The following is an 18,129-nucleotide window of genomic DNA, read 5'->3' on the forward strand; positions in this document are numbered from 1 at the left end:
TAGTTTCCTACGTGTTCCATTTCTAAAACCATTGGCTTCAGTCTATACATGTACATATAACATTTGTGAATTAAATGTCCTTGAATGGAACAGCTCAATCCAATATCTTCCTGCTTTTGTGATACATTTAGTTCTGCCGGGCAGAGTGCAAATTAGAACCATAAGTTTCAAGTGGAATGTTTTATAAGATTTGTTGACCAAGCTACCACTGAATAATGCTGCACACTCACTATATTGGCGTGACTTCTTGCTAGGATTTTAAACCTTCCACGCCTATGTTAATAAAGATATTGCACAGCTCCCCCGCCCCCGCCCCCTCCCCCATCGAAAACCATATCAATGGTATTCAAGCATGAATAAGTCTTGAGCTATACCTTGCTGGGTGAATATCTCCTAGTGGAGTCAACCTCATCGGTAGATGACTGCAGCTTATTGGGCAACATGTTGATAGCATTGGGCTGTATCTTCTGTGTGTTCTCTTGCAGAACGGCAGGCTTGACTGTGTCCACTGGGGGATTGGCTACTGATGACACAGTCTTGGCAGATGGTAACTCTTCACTGATGTGCAATTCAATTGAAGCTTTGCGATCACCTCTTGATAGGGGAGGCTTGGAAGTGATTGCCTCCGGCTTGGCTGGTATGGCAGGCTTCTTAGCAGCCTCACTGTCCTTAACTTGACCCCTTGCACTTGAAAAACCTCCAAAGAGCATTGCTTTCCTCTCATCGATCAATGATCTTCGGCCAACCCCTGACCTCTGAAACTTTTTCTCTGGGGACACCAGTCCCTTCTTGGCTGGGGATTGGGACGCCTTATCCTCCCAAGCTTGACGGCGTGATGCAACAAAGCTATCCTTGTTGGACTTGCGCTCAACACTTTGACTCCTGCGAGCATGGATGATTGGGTTGGTGTTGTTTGTTGTGTTTTCTGGAGCTGGGACAGGTTCAGGATTAGAGGAGGAATCTACCAATGTCATCGGAACGGGGGCACTCCTACCCACTGGTTCCATACTTCGAGCTCTGGTTCGGGAGCGTTGTGGCATTATCACCTTAGACATAACCCTACTGCGGTCTGGACTTTTCAGATTTGGTTTGGGATCACTAGACCGTACTGTTCCAGATTTGGCGCGCACCGGAGCATAAGGTGATACACCAGGCAAATTGTGATCAGCCCTGCGTACAACTGGTGCACTCACACCACGAGATCTATCCATACTTGTACCGTTAAGTTTCTGGTTTGTATCACTGGAAGCGGTTCGCACCTTCATCCTAGCACCAGTGTGGATTCCAAGAATGCTTGGCTTCAGTGTGGTTGCACTTTTGGACTTTGTTGGACTGGTCCGTGTGGCATTCTCATCCGTGGGGGAAGACAGGCTGTGTTTGGAGGGAGATTTACCCATGCCGGACTCTGTTTTCACAACTGTAGTCCCACTTGACTTACTGATAACTTTCTTTTCCAAGACAATCTCCATGCAAACCTTTCTCTTTGTAGAAGGAGTCCTTGAAAGTGCACTTTTTGTTTTACGCTCAGTGTCACTAATGGAGTCCTCGCTGCTGCTTTTTGTAGCTCCATTTCTCAGTTTCCGACTCTCGTTTTCAGCAAGCTTTGTAGGCGACAATCCACTATCTAGTGATGAATTGGATGGGGTTCTTGAAGATGGTTTTCTACCTTGAGCTTGAGACGATCCATTTCTAGAGGATCTTAGGGATGACTGCCGCTGAAACCTTGAGTTGTTTTCTGATGATGGAGGGGATGACTTTCTCCTAACACTTGGGGGAGTCTTTGATTTAGAAGCTGAAGAGCTCTTACTCCCTGGTCCACCTCCCCATACCTTTTTCCCATTCTCCTCTGCTAGACTTGACCTCTTAGGAGGCTGTTTCTGAGAGGTGACCTTATGTACCTTGTCATCACCTTCAGAGCTAGAGCAAGAGCTAGCAGAGCTGACTTCCCTTTTAGGTAGTGTCCCACCAGTCCTGGATGCTCCTTGGTCCTGGGTCAGCCCTGAGATGCCATTTTCAGGCCCTGTATGCATTTTATCTGATGAGGTAGATCTTCGTGGACCCTTGCTTGTAGGTGGTTTGGATGTCACCACTGGCTGGGTTCTCACTGAAGTAGCCGACCCTGTCACCTTCCTGGATAATAATGCCTCTGCTCTGCTTTTGGCTGACTTGGAGGAAGTAGCTGCACCTTGCTTACGTTGCTCTATTGATGGGATGCGTTCTCGCATTGAAGAGGCAGAAGTCAAATCACTTTCAGCTATGCTCCCATTTGCAAGGCTCCCACCTCCATTTTTCCTGGCAGCTGATGCCGATGCTGATTTTGTTTTTGATGGGGGATGATCTGCAGCTTTGCCATTTCTGTCCTCTGAGGGGACACCAGTCATAGGGCTGGTTCTCTTTGATGACAAAGACATGTTAACCACTAAAGCCTTGTCTACTATTGGAAACTACTGTCAACACCTGGTGACCTTCAAGCATGGTATTCCTTACAAAGATAATCTGCAAAGATAAAATAAAAGGTTGAATCAGTACACAATGAAATTCATACATGATTCTGAACAATGAACAAGGAATACATTTTACAATTCTTGATAATGATAGGGGAAAAAGTAATGACGGTGAAAACATCATGGTAGGACGTAATTCGATTCAGTGCATTATTAAGTAGGGGTACACGTGCATTGGAACCTGGTACCCGATTACCCGACCGCTGATGTCAGGAACCGGATCCAGATTATAGGATCAGGTACCTACCGTATGTATTTTTATAACCAACTTTACAAATCTGTATCACTCTCCGTACAAACACCTGGTTGTCGTCGTACGTCGGGTAAGGGTCTAAACGCAACACAGCTAGACAAGCCATTAATTGATATAATGCGCTGTTTTTATCACTTGGTTGATGTTGATGGAGTCTAGCGCAGCTTTAAATGAATTTAGATCAGGTCGGTACGGATGTCTTGATGAAGTATATTCCATTCCAATAGGGTCTTGGGATATAATGAAAACCGGTAGCAGTCTTTGTGAGCACGGATTTGTTTGTACATGTATGTACCGGTATGGAGGCTACCAGATGATCTTGTATTTGTACAGATGGGTGAGTTGAGATAATCCATTATATTGTTTGGTGTTAAACAGTGTGTTTCTTTGTGGACTGATATTAAACGAGATTTACATGTAGTCCTTCTGTCCCGAAGTGATTCCCAATTTCACTCAGTAACTTCTCAGACAAAATAAAAGAAAGGTTTTGGCATGACATTTGTGGGGAATCTTCAAAATAACCGATTTCACATTAATGCGCATTTTAACGCATGACAGATGACGCTCACAAAAAATGCAGTTTACACCATAAGATATTTTTGGATTTGAATTTTGGGTTGGGTTTCTTGTACGGGTTATTTCAATAGGGTACCCGGTTCCCGTACTACTAAATGCACACCACTAGTACAGTATTGGTTTAAGACAATGCATGTTCATGTTCCTGTAAGCAAAGTAGTCCAAAATCTGTTGTGGCATTGATAAATTATTGGCCATAAAAAGTAGCATCTGTGGACAGGAATTATGAAGTTCATTTTTACGTACAAATGAATGTATACTCAAAGCAGGGATTTAATTAAAAATTAAACCGCATCAGACTACCCAGTATGCATTCTGCACGAAAATATGCGGTATCTAATCAATAAAAATGTAAATTTTATTATTTCTACAAGCTCAGGTGCACAATTGAAGCGGACTTCTGTTAAAGATTCAGACCATTAAGAGTACTGTAAATGTATAGAGATGTTCTTTTGGGTTAGGGCTACAATGTATACATGTACATTTGTATAATACTGTACATGTAGACTACGATTAATCACCCAATTGTGCTCCTACCAGTGGCTGCATGCTGCAGACAAGTATAAACACGTACAGGACTTGGACTTAAAACCAAAATGGAGCCTGACGTGTGATGCATTATTCAGAGATATCCCGGTCAATATGGCTGTGATTATGCATCAAGTGATGTTATATGTGCCACACACTGCCGTGTCCCCCAATATCCCCTCCTTTCTAAACAGTGACTGAACAGACAATGAAGCCAGCTTTGACTTGTGCTGCCATCCCATACATGTAATGTACATGAATGCAATCCATTCCATAGTTTTAAACTGGTATGGGGCCATTAAAAAAAGTAAATAATTTAAAATTTTGATCGTTTTTTGAAATTGTTTTGACCTACCCACCCAACCACCCCAAATTTTGATTTTTAAATGTTGAATGATATATCCTATACACTGAAAAACAAAGTAATGCTACAAATGAAGCAGATAATTATTTTAGGTCAATGCTGTCCCAGCTCAGGAGTTTTCAATGGCTTTTCCAGGCTTCCAGCATGCAACTTTGAAGTTGAACTTGAAACAGAAGAGGAATTTGCCAAGCTCACAGAACTTTGTACAATGATTTTCAGTTTTCTATGACATCATATTTAAAATAATTTTTTTTTTAAAAATGGTGATTTCGGCTTCGTTATGATTAGTTTTTGCTGTGTCCAAAAGTGTTTTAGATCTGGCAGTATCTCGCACTAAAATACATGCGTGATGGCGACCATGTTTATCGCAAAAAACGTGTCAGCACTGCTCTAGTCTTCAATTCAAGCCTGGTTTCACCGCTGAGTGAGCGCCACTGATGTACCGAACCATGTTGTCCTGCTGTATTGGCCTGCATACATTGTACCAAAAACCCCCTGACCATTACGATTTGTAATTAAGTCTACTTCAAATTTTCACGCTGTACCCAACCTTGTCCCTATAATGCTCAAAGGGTAACTCAAGCGATCTCCCCATTTATCTACCGTTGGAATGAGGTGGACTATCGAGACTTTTAGAGCTATCAATACGTAAATCTCTCAATTCTAATTTAAAAAATATATATTGAAAATAATAGTATTATTTCCTCATTAAATACCTAATCACATATATGTACATGTTAAACATATACATGTGTCATTCTACCGGTAAAAATTAGGGGTCCAATAGGAAATAGTTTTTTTTGGTTTAATTTAGAAAAATGTATTAAAGTTAATTATACTTTGCGTGTAACAAACTCCAATTAGTTGCACTGATACATGTAAAACGTACAAATGTGTTATCTTGATCCCATTTAGTTCCTGTTTTTGTTAAAAATAAGCCAAAAATGATCATATTTTTGGCTAAAAAGTGGGACAAAAAAGTAGGCTCAAAATAGTAACATTTTCCTCCTTAATAGGTAAACTATGCCATTTTTTAGGTCAAAATGATGGATGTACTAACTCAATTTCAACATGATACAATATTTAAAGAAATACATGTCTGAAGATGTGATATGGTGTTCCCCAACATTTGGTGTCCCCGTGTCCCTGTTACTAGTGAACCAATTCGGCTGTGTGTAAAGTGTATTTCATGGTAACATTGTTTACTTTTCCATGGTATTTTAAAAATTCTGTCCATTAAATAAAGTGATAAGAAAACAACAAGACAGCAATGCTAAGAAACAAAAAATATATGACCCTTTGTAGTATTTCACACGTAACATGGTGCCTTGAGGTGTCCCAGTTATGTGTGATACCTATTGGTTTTAAAATTCCAGATGAAATGAAGTTGTTAAGGATCTCCTTTCTGTTGAAAAGGCTTGCACTTTACCATCCTGATAAAAAGCCAGATTGACCATAATTTAAATAGTTTTTGGGCCCTTTTTATGCAATGTCCCACTTTGGACCCCTAATTTATAGAACAACCCATGTATGTACCGGGTAAACCGGTATGTACCTTTAACTGCGACAAAGTAGAAAGCAAATTTCTGATTGTACTACCTGTAGGTACATGTACACTGTACATGTATATTTTCCCACGACAAGCACACCCCAAACAGTGATTTTTTGTTCTCTCTCTCTTCCATAATATTTTTCCCTTTTTCTTTCCTGAGGACAGCATTTGGCTTCAATGCCTGGGACAACAAAAGCGCTTTATTAAAAGCACCTCAGACTGCAAGTGAAAGAACAACATTCCTTAGGGGCCATGCAGTAACCTGTTTTTTAACGGTATGAAAGTTACCTGTACATGTACCTCTAATAAGGAGGGGGTCAGTCTACATGTACCTGTCTATAGTAAGTATACCCCACCCCAGGTGGCATTCACACAAATGTAAGTAAGAAACCTTTGTCAACATGAAGGTGTTGTGAAATATGCAATTGTTGGAAGAAAAAGACCAATCTGAATTTATCAACAAAGGAGTCTTAAGTACATGTACTTTACCATTAACACAAAAATGCTGTGAAGTTTCACAGTATATAGTTTGCGTACAGTCCAGTGTGGGTGTATGTGTACATGTACATGTACCTATTCAATATTTACACATGGTCCAATCATGGAGGAAGGAATGGTCCAATGATTATGAACATTGAACACAGAGAAAGAAGTTTTTGAGAATTTTTTCTGGGAAATCTTTTTTTAAAGAATCAGACAATACACTTTACAAATTTTGGGCACGTGGGCATTTCCACACTAAGGCCAAAAAAAAAAAGTCTCCGGTTTCTGGTATGCGCGCGCGTCGCCGTAGCCATGCGCGTCGGCAAAATGAAAAAGTTTTTTTTTTCAGTGAAAGATGATGTCAAAAAACCGCCAAACTCACTGGTTTGATTGGAATTCTGCTGCATCACAATTTTAACGTGTTTTTAGATGGGGTTATGGTCGTGAATAAGCTTTATGTGGCCTATCTGGACTCCCAATCCCGTATAGGCCTATTTGTACTAAGTTTAGTCGGGCACCATTTGCAGTCATCAGCCGACATTTGAAGCAAAAAAATCAGGTAAAAAAAAAAAAAAAAGCCGCGTCGCTGCACCACTTTTTGGGCAAGCTCCATACCAGAAACCGGAGACTTTTTTTTTTTGGCCTAATGGGGTACAAAGTCCGATTTAAACAGACATTTTGGCTGAGGTCTGGCTGAGTTTGTATTAACGGGAGTCAACTGAATTGACCTATTAAGGTACATGTACATGTGCAGTTCAGTGTATATCCATGAACTTTACTCTGTATGCCATTATAAGTACATGATATTTTGAGTATATCTACATGTAGTATCCTCAGGCAAGTTCACATAATTTTCATACATGTATCACTATCAAATGTGTTTGTGATTTCAATGAAGCTATTCACACTAGCTACGACAGTGAATTTGTTCACATTTAAATTAAATTAATGTACCTCAGCACATGTGACTGGTGAACTAATAATCTACATATAAATGCATGTCAACTGTACATGTATAGAGATACATTTTCTTGTATGTAAAAATATGCCGGTTGGTGAATTTTGTGAATCACAAGAGCATGAGTCAAGCCGTGACACTAGGTCAGTGAATTTCCTTCAGAGGAAATGAAGGATCACAAGTGGTGAACGCTCAGACGAGCCGAGTGATGGGGCTACATGTACACGTATACATGTATGGTACATGTACACAAGTACTTTCAACAGAATATAAAAGGAACTTGTTCATCAGAAGGGAATTTGGCACGGGTTAATCTGAACATAACAAAAATGTCAGCATAACACTGGCATGGCTGGCTCATACAGCATAAACATGTTTCTGTCGACAGGTGACCAATGCTTGCTAAACAGAATACGTGAATGGACCTTTTTAGACTGTTTTTTCATCGGCAAATTAACATTATTTATTAGCACTCTATACTAACTGCTGTTCATGTACTTTTAATAAAAATGTCACAAGCTTGCTTGAGTTGGAATTGAACCCACAATCTCCTGCTGAAAGCTCTCTACAGCACTAAGTTTCTAGTGCCTATACAATTATGTCCTTGAAGGGAAAAACTCAATACCATGGCAAACACTGTGCATAGTACATTGTAACTTACAGAAGTGAACATACGTGTTGTACATGTACATGTATACATAATCAGAAATTACTGCAAAGTGAAAGCTACTGTAGTGCACTGTCCAAACTGTTTTACAAAACTGCTTTACAACACTTGAAAATATCTTACAAATTTTCAGGTTACATGTACACTCACACTGACAGCAACAATATACTTGCAAAAGTTGCATTGTATGTAGAATTCTACCTCCATGGAAGAATCAAGCAGTAAACATTCTGTGACTGTAGCGAAGCCAAAATTTAAAAACCTACTGTCACCCAAAAGGTGCCTCTATCTTTTGATGAACTCACAGTCCTTTTAACTTGGTACAAAAGCTGCAGGTAAACAGACGCCTGTTCCTCAATGCACAAAATCAATAATCACTATTCAGACCGACACAATAAGAAAAGTTACACATATCTACATGTACACCTAACGCATACAACAACACCAACGGACCAATCAGCTGATGACCTGCAGTGAATGACGTAGGCCTTATGTGTCCCTGACCAGTGTGTAAGTATTGTACATGGTTTGAATGGCAAGGTGGGGCAACCCCTTACTGAGTGGGAAATTCTTAGAAGTTAGATCCTCCGACATGACAAATAAAGTCTACATTAGATGTATTTAATGTGCCAACAAACTATTAACCCTAACAGTCCTGAATCCTCCAATTTCAATATGATTTTGCACACCCCCTAGGGAGTTGGGGTTAAAGGGAAAATACAACATTTGCAAACATCAAAAAATAAAACTACCAAATCATTTTGAAATACTTTGCTGGACTGTTAGTGAATGACAGTGTAAAGCATCCTGTAAAATCATGGCACCTGGTACATGTATACTGTCATTTTCAAGAAAAGTGGTATTTTTGTATCAAAAACCTGGTTTTTTTTCAAATACTGGCCCCAATTGACCATCGCACTTGTTTGCAATCGATTACACACCTATGAACGGGTACAAGCCAGCTAGACTGGTTCCCTGACCTTACAATTCCCCAATGTATGTAAACTGCTCTGTTTCTTCTTATACATGTATGGAGTCAGGGAACCAGACTACAGGAAAATGATTGTTTTTCTTGGTTTTTATAGCATTTCAAACCCAAAACCTCAAAAAAGTCAGTGTACGTGTAACTATATTTGCTATATATTTCCAACCCCCCAATTCCATCCATTTCTGAAAATTATAGCAAAAGCAAATAATGTATAGGGTCTATTCCCTTTAACCTAGACCCTGTCTTTTGAAAGAGTTAACCAATAAACTACGTGTGCATCTTATGTCAATGTTTCATGTACACATTGTATGTAGTACATGTATACATTTATAAATATGTACATGCTGACCCTTTTCATAACATTCAAGAAAAAAATCACAAATCAAACCCTGTTAAATAGGGGACTTTCCATAATATGTACGGTACGGTACACTACATTTTTTATTGTATGCATTTGACAAACTACATGTACGCAGAATGCAACAATATTAACTTACAGGTGGAATATATCCTTTTTCAGGACATGGCTGCACTCATTTCAAAGTTCAATCTAAACATTTATAATACAGGTAGGCCTATATCAAATGTTAAAATACATTTGAGGAATACTGTTGTTTGTGTCCACTTGGATGGTACAAAAATGTACATGTACCACAAAAATTAACCACAACGGACTTAAAATTACTAATGCTGTGCAATAATTTGCTAAAGATGCGAATGATTAATAAAAGTGAGCACAGCTATTTAAATTTTAATGACCAAAAGGGAAAATGGTCTTGGTAATGGTACATTGTACATGATACATGTAGCTACTAGGGCCTATTATCCGTCATTTCTGAGTAGTGAGTGACACTGCCAGAAATCGTGTTTCAAGTACATTGTACGTCTAGTTGTATTTCATCAGTCATACATACATATGAAGGAGTACACATGTATACGTGTTTTAGCAACCTTTGCATAAAGCCACTGCATACACATGTACACATACTGCAGAATCCACTGAATGCATTTGTTGTCATCAATCTAAACTTTTTGCAACAATCTACACGTACATGTACATGTATGTGGCTTGCACACAGAATTTGAGTGTTCTTACATGTACATGTAAAATAATAATTAACAGGTTCTATAGCGCTTTTAACTAAGATCAAAGTTATTATTATTACCCCTGATCATTGGGCCAATTAAACATTCCAAATACCACCTCAGCTCCCTGGGAAATATACAGCTCGATGTAGTCTGTTAGGCGTAAGGAAGCTAATTCCATACCCATTTACTCCTGGGTGGACAGAAGCAATGAGTGACAAAGTGCCTTGCCCAAGGGCACACGCACCATGACCCCAGGCTGGACTCGAACCCACAACCTGCAGCTTTACCTGCAGACCATGAATCCAATGCCCTTAACCACGAGGCAACAGCACTCCATGTATGATGAAACTGAAGGAAAAAAGTTGTAATGATACACTAGAATCAAAATGGAAAGTTTTCATGTCAGGACGGGCAATTCAGGCAATACACAGTTCTGCAATAACTTGTTTTTAACTAATTTAAGTGTGTTAAAAAAAATTCTTACTGCATACAGTACTTACGTACTGTACATGCATTGCATGTGCAAACATGTGCAGTACAGTCTATATATTAAATATACCATACATAATGCAGGCATGCAGTGCATGTGTTCTGCCTGTCACAAAATATTGATTGCAAAATCTGGGTCAAGAAATATTTCACACATTTGAACTATACAGCACTAAGGTTAATTCCACTTTTTGCTGTTTATAAATTAATGCACAGTAGGCTGACAACTGTGCGTATTAACTACATTATTTACATGATGCATCTACAGGTACATGTACATAAATGTACATGTACATTGTGTACAATTGAGCAAACTGTATCAATTTTGCGAAAAGACTAGTGCAGATTCAAACCAAATACATGTACATGTATATCATACAATCTCTAGTTTCAAAGATACTTACATGTACCGGTAGCTTCAAACAGCAATGACCAAACAATTATCCTGTGCACATTTTGATAAAAAAATTTTAAAAGACGTAACTGGGATTTAAAAAAAAACCTGTTTGATATTACAGTACATGTAGGTCAATCACACTTGTGAAATTACAAGATGTATAATTATTAATTAGTACATGTTTAACACCAGCTACATGTACTTACAATGTATGTACATACATGTACATTTGTAAATCAAATCTAAAACTAATCTGAAACTCAGATTCAAAACAAGGAAACCAAACGGCCTGAACATTGGATTACTCGATTTATAATGAAAGGATGGGGTCCTTTTCTCTATTAAAGCATAAACTGAAGATACAAAGTAATGTACATGTAAGTACTTAACAGTTTGACACTATCATGCACATTGCTTTTTGCATGCATACCGGATGGTATCCGAATGCCTTGAAGTGTACATGTAGTTTACTACACATGGTACACACATGGCATTACTTACAACTTACAAGTCAGGTTGATGATATAGGCCTAAAAGAAGCATTGAGGCTAAAATATACATGTAGGTCAAATACACCTTTGTGTCTAATATCAACATTGTGCGCTATCCTACATACATGTACAGTGAACACAACATAAGAGTACAATTTAATGTGTTTTTATACATCAATAAATAGCTCCATAATTTGACACATACATGTAGACAACGGTGGGTTGTTTTTTGGCAGTGCCAAATAATGGGCCAAATGCAATGTAGTTTTAACTGCACATATGTAGGAATTGGCAAATGGCAAAAGAAGTACATACATGTAATGAACAAACAAAATGTAAAAGGATTTTAAAACAAATTGACCGAGAAACTTGTTCTACATGTACTGACCATACCGGTACATGACTACTATCAATCCACCAATATTTAGTTGTCTTTTGTGTAAGTTTGGAACATTCCTCTCAAGATTTACAAAGATAACCCACAGTCTTTTTACCTAGAAATGGTATTATTCAGAAGAAATGCAAACACTAGACTTTACCTTTTCTGAACTGTAAAGTACAAGTACATTGTAAACAGAATTTTTTCTCTGCCACAGTCAACAATACCAGGCAGCTGGGAGTGCCTTCAGGATGAGTCATGAGACTTTGGACTCACTGTGGGACTACCAAATCATCCTGTCCCTGTGTGTTGGTAGGTAAATTGAGACACAAAGGATTTACACCTCTCAAGATGCTAATAGACTACTAATGAGGCATCAGAAAAGCCCTTTGTTTGCTAACACTGAGCTGTCTGCATTAGCACAGGAAGCCGACAGGAAACATGCCTTGTTTTTACTAGTCTAGTCTGGCTCTGCTTATGTACAGCGTGCATGATGTGTACATTGTACCATGTTCTAGGCTTGGGCAACTGCAGGTCAAAATCAAATAGAATCGATTCCATATCTCAGGCATGCAATTCAATAGTAACCAAAAAACAAAACCCCAAAAACAAGGAAATTACAAGCTTTACATATTTAACTGGATGTTAAATATGAGGAAATTGTCTGATCTGAGGGACAAGTTGCATGCATCTAATGATCTACAATGTACATGTTCATGTACAGGGTATAACATAGCTAGTAACCTACATTGTATACCCTTTGGGAGTTACATTTGACATGTTTGAAGAAAAAAAATGGTACACTGACTTACTCGCAATGCTTGGCACGTTTTAACTTTGAATTCTCCAGACCAAAGACACTGTTGCTAATCACATGATTCAGGGAAAGCACTTGCATAGTTACGTAAGAGACACTCAGCACCAATTTGTTTTCACAATGGGTGAGAATGGCACAAAGACACCACACCATGCCGGAGCTGGGGGTTGCTAGCATAAGGCTTGCCCGAACTGAACTGGACATGTTTTTCATTGAATGGAAAATCGAAATTTGAAACATCGCAAATTTTGAATGACCCACAGAGCCAATATCCCCAAACGTGCCGATCAAGTTTTAAATGTGCTAGCTTAAAACTGTGTGCGTCAGTCAGGAATTAAATGGCCATGATTGAGATTTGCGTGCATCTGAGCCTGTTAAAAAAATTTTGATAAACTTAATAAAATATTTAGAACACCAAACATGTAGGCCTATGTATCAATATATTTTTTCAAGTAGCTGACTAGCCTACCGGTACATTTGACAAATTTTAAAGATGTGAATTAGGGCTTCAGCCTACATCATACATGTGTATGTAATATCCCCCACAGCATGTAAGAGACTGTCTACAAAAAAAATAATAGGCATTTCTATCACATATGATTAAACCTAACTCCCTCAGAAACACTTTTGCTAGGATGCAACCTCAATCCTGCAAAATCCTGCAATTGCCTCCATGTAAAAATTGCATACAGCCTCAATCCTGCAAAATCCCCCATTATTTCTTGAATGTGGTCCTTGAAAGTTGGAGCGGTAACCACTGCCTCAATCCTGCAAAATCCTCCAACAATCACTGTCAACATGTTGAGGCAGAGCCAGTGACATCCTGGAGCTGTGCGGAGGATTTCAAGTATAATCTAGGCCTAAATTTATGCAAGGCTGAGCATAAACAACACAAGGTCCGACCCAAGACCTTGACACAGTGCATCCTCCAAAATCAGTCACACATTTCTGCCATGTAGCCTCAATCCTGCAAAAACCTCCATTTTGCAAAGAGGATTTGGAAAGGTTAGGGTTAAATTATTTTTTTGATTTAAAAAAAAAAATCCATTGATCTCAAGACCGCTCACATTTTTTTGAAATATATTATTGATATTTAAACTTGTTTCCATTGATCCCAAGACCACTCACATTTTTTTAATATTTTGTATTGAACATTTTGAATATTTGAATATTTTTGAACCACTTGGACAGTTGGTGAATGATAAGATATTTGAATATTTAGTGGGGTGGGAGTATCATATGGCACAGCTCTGGTGAAACTGCTAAGCTGCCGATTTGTCCTTAAATTTTATTGTGGTGCAAGGACATACCGGTACCTATTGAAATTCTGAATTTCTTTGTTAAAAATTAAAATCTAGAAATTTTGACATCTGGTGCCAGAAGCATGACCAAATGTCACAATTCCAAAGTTTGTACAGAGAATATTCTTATTCTGTCTGAACCATGATGGACACTTCGTTTTCAAGCATACCAAGTATTATTAGTAAAATTGCATGGCTGAATGAAATTTAGTGTTTTCAATGAGTGGACAGAATTATTAATAGTAATACTAGACCAATCTAATCCAGTCAATGCTACATTGATGAATGGAGCGTGAGTGACCTGGTCAATGAAGGCATTCCAAAATGCTCAGTGATACTAAATTTATGAATGGGCTGGGGACTTCGCATTCCAAGACAGCAGCTGCAATGGCAGATGCCTTGTGAAATATGTTGTAACTAACTACTCCATACAAAATTCTGACCACAGATACAGTGCAATGTATCAATTTTGCTAAACAAAAAGTATTTCATTGTCATGGGCCCAAAAGTGTGATAATGGGCCCAAAAGTGTGATATTAGAGAAGACCTTGGAGTTTTAATAATTAAAACTAACAGCTTGGTCTCTGTCTCTCAATATTTTTGTTGTAAATATTGCAAGTCTTTGAATAAATATCCTGACCCTCACACTCACAGGATATAAACTGGTAATGGTATTGTATTTTAGAAAACATGGTGGATATTGTTTAAGTAAGTGTTACGTTCAACAGAGGACAGACATTTTGTAAAAAGTGACAAAGTGTGAGCATAAAATTTAATGATCCCTTATTTTCTAATTATTTAAGAAGATGTACAAGTGCCCTGAAGGAATGCTCAGGATTTACAATGACGTACAAACTGACTTTTTCCCACAAAACGTCTTTCCCTGTTCGTACGTAACATAAATCACATCTTAACTTTGAAGCCACCACGAAAAACTGTTCAGTGTTGTACCGGTATTACCTTTTTCGCTTGATAACAGTGTAAGTTTGGTTGACAATTTAAATGGAAGTGCTTATGAGAAACTTCATTTATCTAACACCCTTTCATAAGTTTCATCACATAGTGTCTGTCCAAGTGTCCATGTTACGTACGTAAAACACAGAAAAGATACTTAGCAAGGTATAGGAAAACATCTAGAAAATACTAGCTCATCAGTTACCCTGTATGTGCAACACCCACAAACTTTCTAATTGGCCTGTTAAGCCAAGTAAAAAAAAAATTGATCATCCCCGCCCGCATCCTTGTTTGAAGGTGCACCCTTTGTTTAATTGTTTTTATTTCTCACCTCAAAAAGCTAACTTTTTCTAGTATTTCACTTTAATAAAATACATAGAACATGTTTAACATGAATATTTTGACTCTACTTACCATTAGTAAATGATTAGGATAGCTAATTAAAAGCTGACGGTCATTTTGAACCGACTTTGGCGGCCATTTTTAATTTAAATACTTGGCGGCCATCTTGGAAAAAACATTATAAATAAAAATAAAAAGGCCCTCATCCTCCTCTTTTTGAAAAAACCTGGATGATCAACTGGTTTTTTTTTTACTTGTCCTTAGTATGGAATTACCCAGGCACTAAAAACTGTCCAGCTGTCTCTCAATTTGGCCTGTTATTATGGAATTGCCCAGGTACATGTATACATGTACATGTACAAATAATATTCATACACCTGTTTATTTACAGATTTTCTGGAGAATGTGGAATTTTAAAAACTTGACTTGTACAGTACAGGTACATGTATGTGCAGTTTTGGGCACTTGTACATGTAACACCTAACCTATACAGGCATTCATATTTTTTACAATTTTTTTTTTTTTACAAATTACGCACCTAATACCAACCCTTCACTTTAAAAAATAAGGGAAAAATAAATAAAATACCAACATACATGACATTTACATAATGTACATGTACATGTATGGACGTTTTCAGTTGAGTTATATGCCTTTGAACACACATTGTTAGCATCATTAATCTGACTGCAAAATCTCATGTATCTCCAGCACTGTTGGACCGAATGTCCTCAGGTATGAGTTTCAAAATAACACGTACATGTACATATTCTACCTCAACGGCTTCTGGCTAATGATGTAAACTAACCATCAATTGCATATTTTTGAGCACCCATAATTTAGTAGCTTGGAAAGACAGTTTAGTTTTACATGCATACATATGGAATACATTTTTACAAGTGAGTCATGTACATGTAACGTATGGTTGATGCTTTGGTGCAAATAAGTTTTGTTAGGTTGAAGCTACATGAACAAAGTACTGTGATAAGAAATACCAGTACCTGTGTTTTAGTTACCCAACCCATCCTAGAAAATAATGCACAACCTACATGTATAGTTTTTTATTTAAAAAAAATCTAAAACATCAACAACAACAAACTGGTGCAACACCAACCCCAGGTTTTTGTCTCCTGCATTTGTTTGAATTTTTTATACAAAATTAAATTTGTAATTTATTTCATTTTGTAAGTTGGTCCACAATGCACAGAATGAACAGTAGATGCACATGTACATGTGTAAACTAGGTTACAAATGCATGCATCCTTCTTTTTTCTTTTTTTTAATTACAAATAAACAAATTACAAAATATATATTCAACCATTATAATATCCCAACCTATTTTAAAAATAATTGTACACACCCACTTTTTTTTCAATTTATTTTTTCCCTTGGCAGTCCCCTAAATAAGTACAAAATGGAATGCATAAATACTGTACTTAGTAGTGAACAAGGCTTTGCCCCGCCTCACCCGCTTTGCAATTTGAAGGGAAAAGGGTGACTTTGTGTCAAAATTGTCTTTTAAATACTTGAGAAAGTTCATATTATAGGTAGACGGGGAGATTTTTTTCACATTGGCTTATCTAGCTCCCAGACCAATGTTCTTGAAACTCAGTGGTTTTTGAGTCTGGAGTGCTGAATGGTAACACATAGCAACCGATGAAAACTGGTGTGCAAATGAATAGATCTAGTTTTCATCGGATTACGTTATCCTGCACCCACCTATAGTTAAATGCCCCTAGCATGAGAAAAAAATGGATGCAGTGGAATTATTTTCACAAAAGAAAATTACAGTATGCATTCCTGTTGAATAGGCCTACTTTTGAAACTTGTGAAGTAGGTGCTGCCAGTGCCACTAGCTTGGAATACCCAGCTCTATGACATAGATAAGCTAGAGGCCAATTCTGAATGGCGAATTTCCCATGTCATGAGCCTTAGAGTTAGAGCTGGGTATATATTAAGCTACCGCTGCCACTACACTAGGCATGCTAGGCCTAGGGCAGTAGGGGCTATATTGTTGATGTACCCTAACGTGGCGCGGCCCCCAACGTAGCGCACTTTGATTTTTCGCTTGTAGCGCCTAGCTAGAGCAAAAAGTTTTAACTGAAATTTCACAAAAAGTGAATTTCAGCAAGTTCTAAACACTCCCGTTTATAAATCGCGAGTTTATTTACCCGTTACAAAGTTAGAAGAAAAATTTATTTTGGCATTATTTTCCGATTTTATTTAAAAGTGCAAAGTGAACCTTTGAAAATGCCCCAAAAAATAAGAAAATAATTTTCTGACAAACATCTGGCTGGGTATGTAAGTAGAGATAATAAATTTATCAGAATTTAGCAAGTTTACAGAAATTCTTAAATGTTAATTTGGAATTTTCCGAGATTTACTTAAGTGCGCCACGTTAGGGAACACTCTGCAACGCCAATTTGTGCCCAATTTCCGGACGCCACTGTTTTTGAATTTCGGATTAAATTTTTTGAAACCGAAATTGTTCACAGAGGTTAAATAGCAAGCATTAATGAGGTAAAACTAAAAGTACCAGTATTTTACTGCATGAATTTGAGGTTTGTCAACAAAGAGGTTTGGCAACACTACAAGAGGAAAGTTGGGTAAGCTTCGAAGTGCGCCACGTTAGGGAACACGACTATATTGAAAGTTTTTTGGGGGGGGGGGCTGGGGAGAATGTAGTATCCAGAATTCCAGATGCCACTTCTTTGGTTGTGTACAAAGTCTATGGACTGTTGAGTGCATTTTCAAATATTTTCTAAAATTGGAAATGATTGTCAGTCCCAAATTCACGTCTTTTCAACATTTTTGCAATGACTGGCTGCTTCATTGTCATGATCGTCATTGTCATGAATAATGAAAAACATGCAAAAGTGGCACCAGGAATGGATGCAACAATCTTTCCTTTTTTGGGTCTACATGTACATGTACTTCAACAAAAACCTGGGTTTTCCTTTTTTGGCAAGCAACAAACTCCTTTCAATTTCATCAAAG

The 18,129-nt window shown here is 37.9% G+C and overlaps 1 protein-coding gene across 2 annotated transcripts in view; it reads right to left on the bottom strand.

Annotated features, from left to right (window-relative positions):
* LOC119720841 (disks large-associated protein 1-like) overlaps positions 1–18,129 on the bottom strand; it is a 34,177-nt gene that overhangs the window by 12,344 nt on the left and 3,704 nt on the right. Inside the window, exons 1-2 of one of the 2 annotated variants that reach the window (XM_038190699.1) lie at positions 8,036–8,211; positions 375–2,496 (exon numbers count right to left, since the gene is read on the bottom strand). In XM_038190699.1, the coding sequence (XP_038046627.1) occupies positions 375–2,411 (2,037 nt within the window). In that variant the 5' untranslated portion in view covers positions 2,412–2,496; positions 8,036–8,211. Of the gene's footprint in view, positions 1–374; positions 2,497–8,035; positions 8,212–18,129 lie in introns of those variants that run through there. The other variant, XM_038190698.1, reaches the window with a different exon arrangement.

This window comes from Patiria miniata, unplaced genomic scaffold (assembly GCF_015706575.1).
Source record: "Patiria miniata isolate m_02_andy unplaced genomic scaffold, ASM1570657v1 HiC_scaffold_9, whole genome shotgun sequence".
Lineage (NCBI taxonomy): Eukaryota > Metazoa > Echinodermata > Asteroidea > Valvatida > Asterinidae > Patiria > Patiria miniata.